This window comes from Stenella coeruleoalba (genome assembly GCF_951394435.1).
Source record: "Stenella coeruleoalba genome assembly, chromosome: 2".
Lineage (NCBI taxonomy): Eukaryota > Metazoa > Chordata > Mammalia > Artiodactyla > Delphinidae > Stenella > Stenella coeruleoalba.
Window position 1 is genome coordinate 142,091,522 of NC_137147.1, and position 18,099 is coordinate 142,109,620.

Genomic DNA, 18,099 nt, shown 5'->3' on the forward strand with positions numbered 1-18,099 from the left:
TCTTGCCAAACCCTACATGTGCCCACCTCCTGCCTTGCTCTTTCTACCCTGACAGCTGCTGTTGGGGAAGATGATTAACATTCAGCCATCTGAGGGGAAATCAGATTAGTTTGATTAAAAGAGCTCCTATCATCCCAATTAAGCAGCAAAGAGAATACTGATTTGGCTCTCTCACGTGAGAGTTAATTACCTTTCAAAGATTTTGCAGTGCTCTGCTCTCCTTTCTCCTTTCCATTTGGGAGCCCCCAACGCAGCCTCCGGTGGCGTGGGCCTGGAGGCTCACTGCCTGTGGCCCGAGGTCCCTATACCCTTCCTCAGGCAGACTTTGCCAGCCTGGGATCAGTAAATTAAAGGACCATTCCTCCAGTTAGGCCCTGTGAAGGTGAGGGTGGATTCCCAAAGCCAAACTTTGCCAGGAGAAGGGAAATGGACATCTATTGTCCAGGTCTTGAGCTTAAAAGGAGTTGCTAACACTTATTCAGCAAACATTCTGTGCTAGGCATTGTTCTAAGTGGATTTTATGAACGAGCTTATTTAATCCCTACAATCCTCTGAGATAGGAACTATTATTATCCTCACTTTATGATGAGGGGTCAGATGAGTTAAGTATCTGGCCCAAGGTCACAGAGTCAGGAAGTGGCAGAGTGTCTGGGGCTCACAGTCTCAATCTCCGTATACTTCAGAGATGTTTACTTTGTGTTACCTCATGGAATCCTCATGCCAACTGGACCACCATATGTGCAGTGGGAACTAATATCTCCATTTTACAGATGAGGAAAGTAAGGTTCCATTCCGCCAAGAAGAACAGGCTCAGACCCTAAAGTAGGAGCCCCAGGTGCTCAGCAGCATCCCATGGTCCCTTTCTAGAACAAGAGTGAAAAGAGAACCACCATTTGTTGACCACGCACTGCATGCCATGTCCCTTTACCTTCACCGTCACCCTGAATATGCACCAGGACCCTATGATGTGGTGATTGTTGATGCAGTTCTATTTTATGGGGAAACAGATTTAAAGGAATAAAGCTTTTGTGAAGTCACACAGCCAGTAAGTGGCAGAGGGGGATTTGAACCCATGCCCAGTGCTCATGTTCCATCCCCCACATCACACTGCTTCCCTATGTCTTGAGAGGCTAGTAGCAGGACCCTGCTGGGCCCTTGTAACTGTTTTGGCCTCTCACTTATCCTCCTGGCCCTCAGGGAGGCAGATGATGCTCACTCAGTCGGTGAGAAGAGCGCAGCCTGGGAAGAGGACCTCAGGCATCTTTGCCAAGACTGCTGACCCCCTGGACAGTGAGTTGTGGCTGGAGCAGGGAGTAATTGGGGGGAGGGTTTTTACTGAGCTTGCTAAGAGGATCTCTGCAGCCAGGGAACAATGTCAGGGGTCCATAGAAACCTACTTTTTTTTTAAATTTTCAAAAATGTTTTATTTATAGCTATTTGGCTAATGGTCATGGTTGTAATATATATATATATTTAGATATCTTTTTTTAACATCTTTATTGGAGTATAATTGCTTTACAATGTTGTGTTAGTTTCTCCTGTATAACAAGGACCTAGAGTCTGTCATACAGAGTGAAACCCACTTTTAAAAGGCATTTGGGGACTTCCCTGGTGATCCAATAGTTAAGACTCCATGCTTTCCACTGCAGGGGGCGTGGGTTCCATCCTTGCGGGGAGGAGCTAAGATCCCACATGCTGCACGGTGTGGCAAAAAAAAAAAAAAAAAAAAAGGCATTTGGCCTACATCTCTGTCCAGGCAGAGGGACCAAGTATATAGGACAGCTCAGAATCATGCAGCCGCCTGATAGCTTCCAGAAATGCTATAGGGCTTGCTGGGGCCAGAGCACAGGCTGGCAGGGAGAGAGCAGGGAGATGAAGATGGAGAGATACCAGGGGCCAGCTCACCAGCACCTGAATGCCTGGTTAAGAGAGTTAAAGCCAGGAGTGATGTGGCCCAAGCCACGTGGAGAAAGCTCACCCTGACTGCAGTGTTTGGAGAGGGGTGCGGATGGGTTCGGAGGAAGCTGGAGGTAGAGACCCAGGCAGGAAGTTTCTGATGTGGTACAGCCAAGGCTGCTGAGAGCTTTAACAGAACCTTTGGTGGTAGGGTGTAAGCAGAAGTGTAAGAGATTGGAGAGATGCTGGAGAGAGAGATGCAATGAGGGGCTGAGACCAGTGTGGGGGGGTGAGGGGTATTAGGGATGACTTCCAGGGCTTGAGCTCACCTGTAGCTCCAGGGCCTGGCTCCTCTCCTACCTGGCTCTCTCTCTCAGGTCCTGGGGAGTGGACAACGTGGTTCAACATTGACCACCCAGGTGGGCAGGGCGACTACGAGCGGCTAGATGCCATTCACTTCTACTACGGGCACCAGGTGTGTCCTCGGCCCCTGCGGCTAGAGGCTAGGACCACCGACTGGATACCCGCAGGCAGCACTGGCCAAGTGGTCCATGGCAGCCCCCTTGAGGGCTTCTGGTGCCTCAACAGGGAGCAGCGGCCTGGCCAGAACTGCTTCAATTATACCGTGCGCTTCCTCTGCCCGCCAGGTGAGCCTGACCAGTCCCCACCCGCTACCTCCCACCAGCCTCGGCAAAGGGAGAGTCAGGACCTGCGTCTGGCTATGGGAACTCTGGTGGTCACACACATCCACATGCTTTGACTCCATAATAACCCATTAGTGTCATGAGAACCATAATCTTCCCAACAGTGTTCTGTGTGGATGGGTAATTTCCTTTCGATCCACTTTACTGAGTGCCTGTGGCACGGTGGTGAAGACCACAGGCTCTGCAGTTGGGCTGCTTGGTCTGAATCTGGGCCTACCATCTCTACTGTGTTCCTTAGACAAATGTTCTGAAGCTCTCTGAGCCTCATGTTTCTCACATGTAAAACAGGGGTAATATTAGTAATCCTTCATAAGGGTTTTTATGAGGATTAAATGAGATAATGAATGTAGAGGGTTTAATGCAGGTGAACATCCACTAATTGTCAGTTTCTATGTTAGTTCTTCTGTGCCAGACACTGCTAGTTATCTCCATTACTCAACCTTTACAACTGACCTGTGAGGAATCTCCATTTTGACAAGTTATTCCAGGTTCAGGGAGTTTAGGTAACTTCTTGGGACGACACAGCTGATAAATGGAATGCTGGGATTTAAACCCATGCCTGTGTTTGCAGAGCCCAAGAGTTCGTGCTCTTTCCATCTCCTCTCCCCACACTGGATAATTCAGAGCCAGCTGCAGGCCTGCCCGCTTCTTGGATATGCACGCTCCCCTCCCGGGATCCCACCAGTGCACACAGCCTGACCCTGCAGGCCCGGGAGGCAGTGGTGGTCGTCTGCAGTGGGAGCTCAGGCTGAGCAAGGTCTCCTGAGTGAGGTCCGAGGCCTCCATTCTTGTACACAGGCCTCAGACCAGAGGTGAGGAGGGTGGGCAGAGGGGGCTTGATGTCACTGAGGCCCCAGGCCCTGACTTCCCAGGGGGCCCTTCTTCAGGAACGTGGGTAAAGTGTAAGATGGTGCTATCCCTGCACCTCCTAGGACAGCACATCAAAGTCCCAGTGCTTGGCCAACAAGTCCCTCTCAGGGCCACCCCTAGCCCATTCGGTGTTTTTGTAAAACTTAGAGACACCACTTCCTCAAGACTCTTGATGTCCATCTGCTGGAAAAATCATTGCAGGAAATATAAATATCAGTGACATCTGTGATGTAAATGGAGGCCTTGCTCTCTGAGAAAAAATAGCCTCTGGGTCAGATTTCCTGACAGAGTCCCTCTGAGAGGGAAGTCAGACCATCTGCTTATCCTGCTTTGCAGGATCCCTGCGCCAAGACACAGAGCACAGCCTCTGGAGCCCGTGGTCTCCCTGGAGCAAGTGTTCTGCTGCTTGTGGTCACCCTGGGGTCCAGACCCGAACACGCACCTGCTTGGCGGAGACGGTGTCACTGTGCAATGATGCCACCGAGGAGGGTCGGCTCTGCATGGAGCAGGCCTGTTCAGGTACTACCCCTGCTCTTGGTACTGGGCAGGCATGGGGCTGGGGCTGAAGCAGCCTAGAATAGTTTAGAGGGTCAGACTGAGACAGATTCATCCATTCATTCATCAGGTATTAAGTGAGCATCTATTACGTGCACCGATGGGGGATGTAGAGGATAACGTGGGAGCATAGTGCATGGTCAATTATTATAGCTTAGGGGAATTGAGGAAGCCTTTCTAGAGGAGGTGTCCTGAACTAAGTCTTGAAGGATGAGTAGGAATTAGTCATGCAGGCTGATGAGGAAGGGTAACAAAGGCCTAAGGGGGAGAGGAAGCATATGTGAGTCCACAGGCTGGGACGTGACTGAAGGAGGGCCAGAATCCACACATGCCCTCCTGATGTGGCCCCTTCTTCCACAGCCTGTGACCTGACCTGCCCCATGGGCCAGGTGAATGCTGACTGTGACGCCTGCATGTGCCAGGACTTCGTGCTGTATGGGGTTGTCTCCCTCCCTGGGGGTGCCCCAGCCTCAGGGGCTACTGTCTACATCCTGACCAAAACACCTAAGCTATTGACCCAGACGGACAGCAGCGGGAGGTTCCGAGTCCCTGGCTTGTGCCCCGATGGCAAAAGCATCCTGAAGATCACAAAGACCAAGTTTGCCCCTATCAGGCTCACAATGCCTAAGACTAGACTGAAGGCAGCCACCATCAAGGCGGAGTTCATGAGGGCAGGTACTTAACTTCTCTGGGATAGGGCTGGGGAGGAAGGCTGGACTTTTAAATAAAAGGATTACAGTACTAAGAGCTGGCTTTCCACGTTGCCCAGAGTAAAACTGAAAAATCCCCAAGTCCCAACATCATCTGCCAGACCCCCCCATTCCTTCTCTTCTCTCTTCCCCTCTCCTCTCCTATTATAGTCCCCTCCACCCACACTGAGTCACTCCACTCCTATCCGTTCCTCAAACACACAGGCACACTCCTGCCTCAGGGCCTTTGCACTTGCTATATACTCTGCTTGTAGTGTTCTTCCCCCAGATATTGGAATGGCTTGCTCCCTCAAATGTATGAGTTCTTTCCTGGTCACCTTATCTAACATAGTCAATTACAATACAGTATAACGTTTGAAAGGCATAGAGAGAGAGGCTGGGGGAATTCAGAAGTGGTGCAGAATGGCCAGAAAATTCTGCTGGAGTCCGCAGAGCAGCCAGCTCTGTCTCAATGGCAGTGTTTGGGAATCTTGGCTGGTACAAGGTCCTCTTGGTTCTCCACTGCCTCACCCAGATGCTGCCTGAGAGGCCATGGGAGCAGGTCCCAGGCTGAGTAGATGGAGGGAGTGGACTCCATTCTGGACCAGCTACTTATTAGGACCATTAGAGAGGGGCTGGGTGGTGTGTGTGAAGTTGTACAATTTTAACGCATGTCAAAATACCTGAGGGAGCAAGGCTCTGGAGAACCTGTCACAAAGAAAAACCCAAAACACCATGTCTCATCTTCTGTCTCAGAGACTCCATACATTGTGATGAACCCCAAGGCAAAAGCACGGAGAGCTGGGCAGAGTGTGTCCCTGTGCTGTAAGGCCACGGGGAAGCCCAAACCAGACAAGTATCTCTGGTGAGTATTCTGCCAGCTACCTGGCCCAGTTCTCCTCTTGGAAGCCAGAGCTTTCTTGCATTGGGTCTGGACTTATTAGTCATGGCAATAATTAACAAGTGGGGGCCAGCAGGGCTGAGGCCACCCAGACAACGAGCAAGCCCTGTTGTTGTCCTATCAAAGCTGGGGTCCCTCAGAGCAGCTCTGGTCTTGGGGTCCTGACTCATATCCTTGGGCCACAGAACCAGGTTCCCCAGCCCTAATTTCCCAGACAAGGGCAAACAAGGTCAGTGTCCCCAGTGGCTGTCCTTTACCCTTCACAAACATTTTATAGCCATTATCTTGTTTGACGCTCTCAACAATTCTATGGAGTCAGCTAGGCATCACTGCTCCTATTTCATAGAACAGGAAGCTGAAACTCAGATGTGAAATGGTTTGTCTAAGGGTCCATAGCCAGTTAGTGGTGGGGCTGAGACTCAGAATCGAGTACCCTGACTCCCAGGCCAGTCAGTGTTCTTGAATGAGCTGAGCCAGTGGTGGTGTTGGCATCTGCAGGGACCCGTCCACCATCTGCCTTGCTCCTGGCACTGTCCCCAAGGATACCAGCCCTCCTACTGCCCCCTCAGGCCGTCCCTCTCCATCCCTTTCAGGTACCATAACAGCACCCTGTTGGACCCCTCCCTCTACAAGCACGAGAGCAAGCTGGTGCTGAGGAACCTGCAACGGGACCAGGCCGGGGAGTACTTCTGCAAGGCCCAGAGCGACACTGGGGCTGCAAAGTCCCATGTCGCCCGGCTGACTGTCATAGGTAAGACTGTCAGGGCCCCTGGGGAGCCCCTGCTACAGCACTGGGGAGCACTCCAGTGGGCATTCCTGGGCAGTAAAACCTTGGGCTTTTCTAGACTGTGCTCTCTGGGACACAAAGATGGCACAGACCTCGATCCTACCCTCACAGAGCTGCCACTCCAGGATGGGTGGAGAAATAAGAGACAAGTCAGTAAAGATGAAAAAATGTAGTTAAAACAGGAGATAAGGAATTGTGGACTCTATAGATGAGAGACAGAGACCTTCCAGGTGGGAGTGACTATGGCTGGTTACTTGAGGCTTAAATAGGGATCATCTGTTGAGTTTTTTAAACTACTGACGCCTGGGTCTTACCTCCAGAGAGCCTGATTTCATTGGTTTGGGATGTGGCCTTGTCATGCACAGGTTAAAATCTTCCCCAGGTAATTCTAATTTGCAGCCAATGTTGTGAATCCCTGGTCTTAAACAATGGCCAGGGTCTGTGTGTATGGAGATGGGAGCATTCCAGATCAAGGGGCCAGCATGAGCAAGGTATAGAAGTGGGAAACTGAGGGGGCTTTACAAGAAAGGGTGACCTGATTAAAGCTGGTTTCTAGAAGTGAGCTGGAGGAGGAGAGACTGGAGGCCAAGACCAATCAGGAAACTGTACTTGGAAAGTGAGGGAGAAGGAGGATATCTTAGTAATTGGCCTAAACAAAACCAAACAAAAGGCAGAAGAAATTTTGTTGGAAGGATTTTGGAATATTTCAGAGACTCCAAGAAAGTTGAGTAACACACCTCGGACAGGCAGGACACAGGGGACTTGAATCCTGGCAGAGGAGATGTGGAGAACTGTCAGCAGTGGTTCCCCGCTCATAATACCAATGCTCCCCGCTTGTCACAGTTATTCTTTCTTTCCTTTTTTTTCCCAGTTATTCTTAATACTTTAAATTTTAAATATTTTCAATTAAAAATATTTTTTACTATTCTAAAGTTAAATTTATAGATAATAACTACATATAATTTCCAAATATACATGCACATGGCCCTAATAACATAAAAGGGAAATACAAAGAAAATAATTTTAATACAAAATAGTATGTATTTCAATATGTAAGTGCTTTGGCATAATGACACAAGAACATCAACCAAGAGGTCAGATACTTGCACTTGAATCCAGTCACCATGAATGTGGCAGCTACAAATGCTGATGGATACAGGGGCATCATTTCACATTCCTTGGGCAATTGTTGTAGGTACATGATTTTTCTGAAACAAAAAGCAATTCTTGGTATTTTTCCAAGCTAAACAAAGTACAATCTTAGCTTGACTTATATGGTAGTTGCATTCTTGAAAAATTCAATGTATGGTAAAGCCATGTAAAAAATACCAGGCTCTGATAATTTTAAACAAGTTTTCCACCTACATGAATGTCTGTAGAATATGTGGAAGTCAAACAGGATGCAGAAGAATTCCGTATGAGAGACAGTGTCAGGCACTGCAGAAAATAGAGCTGCAAGGCCCCTTGCCCACTATAAGTCAGAAGCACTGCCAATTTTGGTGGTAACTCAAAACACCCTCACGAATTTTCAAGACCCCTCCAATTAGGACGATTACTCTACTGGTCTCAGCAGCAAACTCTGTTCCCTGTGTGTGAAATGGAATTAGTAACAGCTGTTCTATCTCCCTCAGAGGAGTTTTGTGAGAGTTGGGATCACACAAGTACTTTGAAAACCCTGAAGTATGGCAGAGAGGGGAGGTTGAGGTCCCCTTTATGTAGGAAAAGAACTTGCATTTAATATCCGAACTATTTCCCTCCATAGCCCCCGATGAGACTCCTTGCAACCCAACCCCCGAGAGCTACCTTATCCAGCTGCCCCATGATTGTTTCCAGAATGCCACCAACTCCTTCTACTATGATGTGGGTCGTTGCCCTGTCAAGACCTGTGCAGGGCAGCAGGATAATGGGATCAGGTGCCAGGATGCTGTGGAGAACTGCTGCGGGATCTCCAAAACAGAGGAGAGGGAGATCCAGTGCAGTGGGTACACGCTGCCCACCAAGGTGGCCATGGAGTGCAGCTGCCAGCGGTGTACGGAGACCCAGAGTATCGTTCGGGGACGTGTCAGTGCCTCTGACAATGGGGAACCCATGCGCTTTGGCCACGTGTACATGGGGAACAGCCGTGTGAGCATGACTGGCTACAAGGGCACCTTCACCCTCCACGTCCCTCAGGACACTGAGAGGCTGGTGCTCACATTTGTGGACAGGCTGCAGAAGTTTGTCAACACCACCAAAGTGCTGCCCTTCAATAAGAAAGGGAGTGCGGTGTTCCATGAGATCAAGATGCTTCGGCGGAAAGAGCCCATCACCTTGGAGGCCATGGAGACCAACATTATCCCCTTGGGGGATATCGCTGGTGAAGATCCTGTGGCTGAGCTGGAGATCCCATCCAAGAGTTTCTACCGGCAGAACGGGGAGCCCTACACAGGAAGAGTAAAGGCCAGTGTGACCTTCCTGGATCCTCGGAATATTTCCACAGCTACTGCTGCCCAGAGTGACCTGAACTTCATCAATGATGAAGGAGACACCTTCCCCCTTCGAACATACGGCATGTTCTCTATGGACTTCACAGATGAGGCCACCTCAGAGTCACTTAATGTTGGCAAGGTAAAGGTCCACCTCGACTCAACCCAGGTCAAGATGCCAGAGCACTTGCCCATGATGAAACTCTGGTCCCTCAACCCAGGCACAGGGCTGTGGGAGGAGGAAGGTGACTTCAAATTTGAAAGCCAAAGGCGGAACAGAAGAGAAGACAGGACCTTCCTGGTGGGCAACATGGAGATTCGTGAGAGGAGGCTCTTTAACCTGGATGTCCCTGAAAGCAGGAGGTGCTTCATCAAGGTGAGGGCCTACCGAAGTGAGAGGTTCTTGCCCAGTGAGCAGATGCAGGGTGTCGTGGTCTCTGTGATCAACCTGGAGCCCCGGACTGGCTTCTCCTCTAACCCCAGGGCCTGGGGCCGCTTTGACAGTGTCATCACTGGTCCCAATGGGGCCTGTCTGCCTGCCTTCTGCGATGACCAGTCCCCTGATGCCTACTCTGCCTACGTCTTAGCAAGCCTGGCTGGGGACGAGCTGGAAGCAGTGGAGTCTTTTCCTAAATTCAACCCAAATGCAATTGGTGTCCCTCAGCCCTACCTCAACAAGCTCAAGTACCGCCGGACAGACCATGAGGACCCACAGGCCAAGAAGACAGCTTTCCAGATCAGCATGGCCAAACCAAGGCCCAACTCAGCCGAGGAGAGCAATGGACCCATCTATGCATTTGAGAACCTCCAGGCATGCGAGGAAGCACCTCCCAGTGCGGCCCACTTCCGGTTCTATCAGATTGAGGGGGATCGGTATGACTACAACACGGTCCCTTTCAACGAGGATGACCCCATGAGCTGGACTGAAGACTACCTGGCATGGTGGCCCAAGCCAATGGAGTTCAGGGCCTGCTATATCAAGGTGAAGATCATGGGGCCACTGGAGGTGAACGTGCGATCCCGTAACATGGGGGGCACCCACCGGCAGACAGTGGGAAAGCTGTATGGAATCCGGGATGTGAAGAGCACGCGGGACAGGGACCAGCCCAATGTCTCAGCTGCTTGTTTGGAGTTCAAGTGCAGTGGGATGCTCTATGACCAGGACCGTGTAGACCGCACGCTGGTGAAGGTTATCCCCCAGGGCAGCTGCCATCGAGTCAGCGTAAACTCCATGCTGCATGAGTACCTGGTCAACCACCTGCCACTGGCGGTCAATGACAACACCACTGAGTACACCATGCTGGCGCCCTTGGACCCACTGGGCCACAACTATGGCATCTACACTGTCACTGACCAGGACCCTCGCACAGCCAAGGAGATTGCGCTTGGCCGGTGCTTTGATGGCACATCTGATGGCTCCTCCAGAGTCATGAAGAGCAATGTGGGAGTGGCCCTGACCTTTAACTGCGTAGAGAGGCAGGTGGGCCGTCAGAGTGCCTTCCAGTACCTCCAAAGCACCCCGGCCCGGCCCTCCCCCGCAAGCACTGTCAGGGGAAGAGCGCCCTCAAGGAGGCAGCGGTCAAGTCAGGGTGGCCAGCGCTGGCGCAGAGGGGCGGCCTCTCTGAGGTTTTCTGGGGTTGCTCAGCAGCCTCTGAGCAACTAAGGCTTGTGGTACTTCCCTTCTCCCCACAGCCATTGTGAGACTGACACCCAAACTGTCACTCGGTTAACTTAAGCCCATCTGTTCCGGTGCAACTTGCTCGTTTGTTTCTTCATTCCCTTTCTTACTGTCTTTGTCTTGTGATACTGATTGGCATGGAGCCCCCAAAATGTCAAAATAAAGCCTCTTTGCCCTGTTCTTTACAAGAAACACAGGAAATTGGCCATGGGCAAACTCTGTAGCTTTGAGCATTCTTCATTTAGTGCCATTCATGGAAATGTCCTTCATTTTCTTTTTTGCATGGTTTTGCCCACCTCTACAATAGGGATAATCTGATGTTGAAGATCAAATAACCAATATAAAGCATATTTCTTGGCCTTGCTCCACAGGATGTAAGCAAGGCCCCCATCACAGTTCATACATATAAAAGGTGGTGAAATATTTTTACTTGAATTATAAATAACATTTATTTCTTTGCTGAATCTGGAACTCTAGTGCACATTCAGTGTTACACTGTTGAGTATAAGGTAATCATAGTTCCTCTACCAAGTCTGGAAAAAACATCTCCTGGTATCCACAACTGCCCTAGGTTGCTAATTATATTAGCGTGTTTCCCTTTATATTTGCTTTTGTTCTTTCTAGAAGCCCAGTGTGGCCCAGAACACATGTCAATAAATGCACATTTTGTACTTGATTTTGAGGTCACTGACCTGTCTTTAAACCATTAATCTGAGCCAACTGCTCAGAGGGACAGAGGGGTCTCTGGAAAGTGGTCACCAGGTGGCATGAGGCACAGTGCCACCTAACCCTAAGTTACAGGGCTGGGTGACTAGGCACGTATTCTACTGGTCAAGTTTGTTCTCATAGATCATATTTTCCATTTGCAGAGAAGAGCAGAGATTCCTGGAGTTGTGAGCCCCTCCCAGATGTTCTGGGCCCCTGAGCAAAGCTGAAAACATGTCCTGATTTTTTTTTCTTTTCTTTCATTCCAGTACTGGGGAGCTTATACAGTGGCTTGGCCCAGGGTCTGGCAAGCTGGCCCAGTGGTCCTTTGGCATTCCCCCACAGCCTGCTGCCTTCTCCAGCTGGGCTGGCTGACCTCACTCAGAAGTGATGGGCTTTTTCTTTTTTTATTCCAAGCTCTTCTAAAGTTGCCCAGCTTTTCCAGACGCCAGCCTCTGTGTGTAACGGCCTCTGCCAGGTAACAGCCTCTGTCCCTTGAGTAAAATGACTGGATGACTGATCCAAAAGGACAGGGTTTTTTTTGTTTTTGGAAAAGGTGTTTGGTTTAAAACAGTAAATCAAGAGGCCACTGGATGGTGCCAAAGTGATCTTGGAGGCATCAGTAGCCAGGGATGTAGGGTTGAGTAAGATGCACTGATTGCCTCTTTCCCAACCTCTCCAGAGTCTATTAGGAAAGAGGCCAAGGGGATTGGGGGAGGAGAGGGCATCATTTACAATCAGGACAAAAAGCTCTCCTTGATCCCCCGGCTGGCCCAGTGCAGTTCCTTCTGGCCACCTCTGGTCTGGCCTGGATTTGTACTCTTGGATCAGCATCTGCCCAGCTCCCAGGGGTTTGGTTCATAATCAATTAGAAATTTCTCTGGCTAAGCACCACATCCCCATGACCTCTGAGAAAGTGGGTGTATGTAGGGCTGGGGCCTAGTGGCCTTTGATTGCTCCTTGACCTACTTCCAGACTATGCTTCCCAGGGAGTGGCTCCCACTGACTGCATGGGTTGGGGGTTGGGAAGCTTGACTGAAGGGGTCTGTGTTCAGCTATCTACAGCACAGATGCCTCGCTGCTTCGGGAGTGAGTATGTGCTGCTTCGACCTGACCATCCAGTTCCCTTCAAACTCACCAAAAGAGGCCACTGGGAAAGGTGGGCTGACTGGGCTCCCAACTTATGGCCTTCCCTTTCTGTTTTCCATTGAGGGCCTGAATAAATAGATCCCAGCAAGCAGTAGCTGGTACTTGATTTTTCTTTCTTATAATAATGTTTATATTTGTGCACTCACAGTGCACAAGCAAGATTAAATTGGCATAAATCATATTGAACAACTTGGAATTGACCATTAGTCCTTGCCAGACATCTTACCAATACAACCCCCTAAAAAAAAAGAAAGAACAGAGCTATTAAGACCTGACATCAAGGGACATGATAGACCCAGGGCAGATAAGCAACCACCCTGACATTGAGGGAACAAATATTTGATCATCTAATGCTTTCTATCTAAAGATTAATTATCAAAATGGGAATAATGTTTCTCAAACATTTATTGAGTGCCTATTCTATGCAAACCCATGTGTGCAAGTAGACAGGCCTTCATGAGTATATAAAATATACTACACATAGTGGCACCAGATTTGGAGGGGACGGTGGTCAGAGGAGGCTTCTTAGAGGAGGTGACATTTAATTTGAGGTGTGAATGATAGCTAGGAGCTGGCTTGCTGAAGGTGTGGCTGTCAGGAGCAAGGGGCACAAGCTTGTGCAAAACCAGGAGGTGGAGGCTGGGAAGGGATGGCAGATACCTCTCTTTTCAGACAGGAAACACTATTGAGTTGAGCTCATGACACCTACTTTCTAAACATCTTGCTTCCAAAGACAGTTGTGCTCCCTGCTAGCTGTCTGACTTTGGTTGTCATTTTCCTCACCTATAAATGAAGGGGTTGGGGAACTTCCCTGGCGGTCCAGTGGTTAAGACTCTGCACTTCCACTGCAGGGGGCTCAGGTTCGATCCCTGATTAAGATTAAGATCCCGGGCTTCCCTGGTGGCGCAGTGGTTGAGAGTCCGCCTGCCGATGCAGGAGACACGGGTTCGTGCCCCGGTCCAGGAGGATCCCACATGCCGCGGAGTGGCTGTGCCCGTGAGCCATGGCCGCTGAACCTGTGCGTCCGGAGCCTGTGCTCCGCAACGGGAGAGGCCACAACACTGAGAGGCCCGCGTACCGCAAAAAAAAAAAAAAAAAAAAAAAAAAAAAAAAAAAAAAAAAGATTAAGATCCCTCAGGCTGTGCGGCACAGCCTAAATAAAGGAATAAACAAATAAATAAATGAAGGGGTTGGTTGTACACCTAAAACTAATACAATGTTATGTGTAAATTATATCTAAATTATCAGTAAATAAATAGGAAAAAATTTAAATGAAGGATTTATCTAGATTGAATCTAAACCACCTCTAAAGTCCTTTTCATGATTTTCAGTGAGGCTAAGAGCACAGTTCCCAAGATGCTTTTGCTTTAACAAACAGCTGATGATTCATTGGGTGTTCCCTTCCCCTGTGGAGACTCTGCAGACTGGATGGACAAAATGTTCAGTTCAAAAAAGCCCCGGGTTTTTGTCTCAGACTGCTGTGCACTGGCTGATAACTCAGTTACTGAGAGTGAACTGTAAGAAGACAGACACCAGATGGCAGGGAGGAAGGGCACAGGCAGGAAGACAGAGGGGCCAATCAGGCTGCTTCTGTTTCCAACCAAGGACGTTCCAGGCAGAATGCTCTCTACAGTTTGGAGAGTTCCAGCAGCTGAGTTGGTAGAGAAAAATGTCACCAAGCTCTCTCAGTCTTGAAGGATTGAGAGAACTTAGACAAGCCAAGTTGGAAGCAGTGCAGGATAGGTGGAGTTCCAGGCAAAGGGATCAGCTAGAGCCAAGGAGTAAAGATGGGACCGCACAGTGGAATACTTTTGGTTATAAGTAACAGGGGTACCAGCAGACATCAGGAAGGACCAGAACCAGGAAATGCAAAGCCATCAGAATCTAGGCCATCGCTCTCAAGCTGATTATGACTTATGGCAATTTGGTAAATTATACCTTTGTAAATAGAACTGAAACATGTCTTTTCTCTCTACCTGATCCCTCCAGAAATTGGGATCTCTTAGTTTCCCAGCAACTTTTTCAGGCAAATAAGAATGGCTACCTGCTAACAGGTACAGGAGTCTCAAGGTACTTGGGGGGAAATGAGAGGAATTCACCAAAATCTATGGATATCACAGGTGGAATCTGTGACAAGCCCTTGGTATGGCTTTCCTGCCCCTGTGAGGCCTTTTAAAAGCTCAATCTGAGGGACTTCCCTGGTGGTGCAGTGGTTAAGAATCCGCCTGCCAATGCAGGAGACACAGGTTCGAGCCCTGGTCTAGGAAGATTCCCACATGCCGAGGAGCCGCTAAGCCCATGCACCACAGCTACTGAGCCTGCACTCTAGAGCCCACGAGCCATGACTACTGAGCCCGCGCGCCTAGAGCCCGTGCTCCGCAACAAGAGAAGCCACCACAATGAGAAGCCCACGCACCGCAACGAAGAGTAGCCCCTGCTTGCCGCAACTAGAGAAAGCCCACACGCGGCAACGAAGACCCAACGCAGCCAGATAAATAAATAAATAAATTTATTTTAAAAAAGTAATCCTCAAAAAAACCCAAAACAAAACAACAGCTTAATCTGAAATTCCATATGAAAAGTTCCAGCACAGCCAAGTTAAAAGAGCCTACGTGATCAGTTACACTTATGTAAATAATCAGGCTAAGTTTATAAAAACCAGACTTATTTTGCAAACAAATTAGTCTGAATTTGACTATATTTGGTAGAAATGAGGGTAATTTTAGAGAGAAAAAAATATGTTTCAGTAGATATTAAATTCTAGTTTTGTTAATTGAGGTCTGTATTTACTGCTAAAGACTCACTTCTCAGATGACTCCTTGTTGCTATGTTATATTATTGTAAAGTTTATTTCTGAAGCTTATCACAGTCATCTATCTTTGGATGAAGATCAGATGTGTCTCCTGCAACCAGGGGATAATGCATACAGGAAAAGACATCAGATAAAGGACTCTTTACAGCCATGTTGAAAGGTACCATATCAAGCCTTCTCTCCTGAGTGAACGGCAACTCCTGTTTCTAACACCCAACTTTGACTAACTAAGACAAACACTACCAGGCCAGGACAAGAAGAAGATGAAATCTGAAGTAGACAGCTGACCCAAGATGCCAGACCAGGCCTGTATACTAATTACTTAGACAATTGCTCACACTTTTGCTTTTTAACCAAATGTATTTTTTCCTTGGGCCCAATCATTTGCAAGTTTCAAAAATCAATCCAATTTCTGGGTTTGTGGCCAATTACCTATGTCCAGTACTCCTAGGTTACCTTGGTGGATTTTCCTCTCCAAAGGCTCTAATTGGATGGCTCTTAGCAGTTTTATTTTAGAAGAAAGAAACTCTAGTACCATGCAAGCTAATTTTACTGCCAATATCACTAAGTGGGACCCTCTTACTCAGCCAATTAATGACAACTGTTCTGAACCTGGTCAAAAGTAATCCTTTTCACTAGATGTTAAATATTGGGTAGCTCCTAACAGGATCTAGTGAATTTATGGAACAAGTTTATGGCCTTGGCTCTCCCCAGGTTGGCTAGGAAGATGCACAGTTGGTTTCCCTGGGGCTCAAGGTCACCTACAGGTAGTCTTGGAAACAGCCCCTGCAATCGGCTTTATTGTGAGCACACTGGGTTCTATCAGTTTTCCAATGGTATGACCATTTGGCTGAGATATTTGTTAACTCATGACACATGAAGAATCAAATTTCTGCTCTGAATGGTCCTCTTCCCAGTTTAGGAAAAATACTGGGAAAATGGTTTGGTTTAGGAGGATCTTGGCTTAAACATTTACTAATGACATTGTTACTGCTCCTGTCAATTTTGATCACATCTACAGTTCTCTATACATTAATGAACACTCACAGTGCACAAGCAAGATTAAATTGGCATAAATCATATTGAACAACTTGGAATTGACCATTAGTCCTTGCCAGACATCTTACCAATACAACCCCCTAAAAAAAAAGAAAGAACAGAGCTATTAAGACCTGACATCAAGGGACATGATAGACCCAGGGCAGATAAGCAACCACCCTGACATTGAGGGAACAAATATTTGATCATCTAATGCTTTCTATCTAAAGATTAATTATTAAAATGGGAAAATTGATTAAATAAAATTCATATTTTGTGGCAGGATGAGAAAAATTTAAACATAAAAATTTTCCTTGCCCATTGGGGCCTCTACCTTCCTCCCCTTTAGTGCATATTGTTTATTTGCATTATCCAGACCTCCTTATGAGTTAACATTCCTCTTTAATCTTATAAAAGGTCACAACCCCTTAGGAGATAACCTTCCTTCTTAATCTTGTAAGGGGCCACAATGAACGACCCATGACCCACGCTTTCTACTGTGGATCTGGATTGTGTACACTGTCAGTAATACATCATTTGACATATAAGCCTTTGTCTCAAAAACATATAACTGTTCTTTAACCTCTAATAGGCATAACAGTCCTCAGAGCTTTCTGAAAGACTCTCTTGGGATATAATCCTCAGGTTGGCTTAAATAAAAATTCCCATTTCTTCCTTAGATTGACTATTGATGATTTTTTCATTGACAATATAAAACCAATCAATTAAAAAACAGGTTAGATTCAAATTGGTTTTCTGGCTGATGGAACAAATCAAGGTCATCTGTCTAGATGGCTAAACCCTTTTTTACTAATATTTATAGAGAAGACACTTAAGATTTGTATCTGTCCTTGATAAGTCAAGTTTCAAACTATCTTTCCTCCATTCTTTAAATAAGAATTACCTTCTGAAATTTGCCTTTTAAAAAGATGGCCTGAGATAAGAGTTCCTGGAGAAGACCAGGTAGAACATTTTCATCTCAAAGGCCTGGGAGGAGAAAGGCAAGTTCCTTCCAGGAGGACTTTTTTCCCTTAAGACCAGAAATTGTTTCTTTTTGCCTTTTTTTTTTTTTTAATTTTGGCTGTGCCAGACTTCCCTTGTGGTACAGTGGTTAAGAATCCACCTGCCAATGCAAGGGACATGGGTTCGAGCCCTGGTCCAGGAAGATCCCACATGCCGTGGAACAACTAAGTCCATGCACCACAACTACTGAGCCTCCACTCTAGAGCCCATGTGCCACAACTACTGAGCCTGTGTGCCACAACTACTGAAGCCTGCATGCCTAGAGCCCATGCTCTGCAATAAGAAGGAAGGTTATCTCCTAAGGGGTGTGACCTTTTATAAGATTAGGAAGGAATGTTAGGCAATTCCCTGGTGGTCCAGTGGTTAGGACTCTGTGCTTCCACTGCAGGGGGCACAGGTTCAACACCTGGTCAGGGAACTGAGATCCTGCGTGCCACATGGCATGGCAAAAAGAAAAAGAAATGTTATCTTGTAAGGAGGTCTGGTTAATGCAGATGTACAATACACACTAAAGGGGAGGGAAGAAACCCAAACAGGCAGAGAAAAAGATTTGTTTAAATTTTGTTTTGCCATGAAATATGAATTTTATTTCATCATTCTCAATTTAACTCAGTCTTGTTCTACATTCTTTATTTGTCAACCTGTCTGTCTGACTGTCTCTCTTTCTAAGTCCCTCTCTCTAGTCAGTCTGATTTTCAGTCTCTCCCTCTTACTGTGTGGTCTTTCCTCTCTGTAGGAACCCCTAGTTTCTTTGCAGATCAGCTTTCTCTGCTCCCCAGGGTTCATAGAAGTGGTGGCCATCTCTTAAAGCTAATGAAGAGCCCTGA

At 47.7% G+C, this 18,099-nt stretch overlaps 1 protein-coding gene across 2 annotated transcripts in view; it reads left to right on the top strand.

Annotated features, from left to right (window-relative positions):
- The window catches only part of CILP (cartilage intermediate layer protein), a 33,301-nt gene extending 21,516 nt beyond the window's left edge, over positions 1-11,785 (top strand). The window contains exons 3-9 of one of the 2 annotated variants that reach the window (XM_079912017.1): positions 1,198-1,290; positions 2,274-2,543; positions 3,807-3,989; positions 4,386-4,700; positions 5,471-5,579; positions 6,209-6,366; positions 8,165-11,785. In XM_079912017.1, the coding sequence (XP_079768143.1) occupies positions 1,198-1,290; positions 2,274-2,543; positions 3,807-3,989; positions 4,386-4,700; positions 5,471-5,579; positions 6,209-6,366; positions 8,165-10,530 (3,494 nt within the window). In that variant the 3' untranslated portion in view covers positions 10,531-11,785. The remainder of the gene's footprint in view (positions 1-1,197; positions 1,291-2,273; positions 2,544-3,806; positions 3,990-4,385; positions 4,701-5,470; positions 5,580-6,208; positions 6,367-8,164) is intronic. The other variant, XM_079912018.1, reaches the window with a different exon arrangement.
- The last annotated feature ends 6,314 nt before the right edge of the window (positions 11,786-18,099 follow it).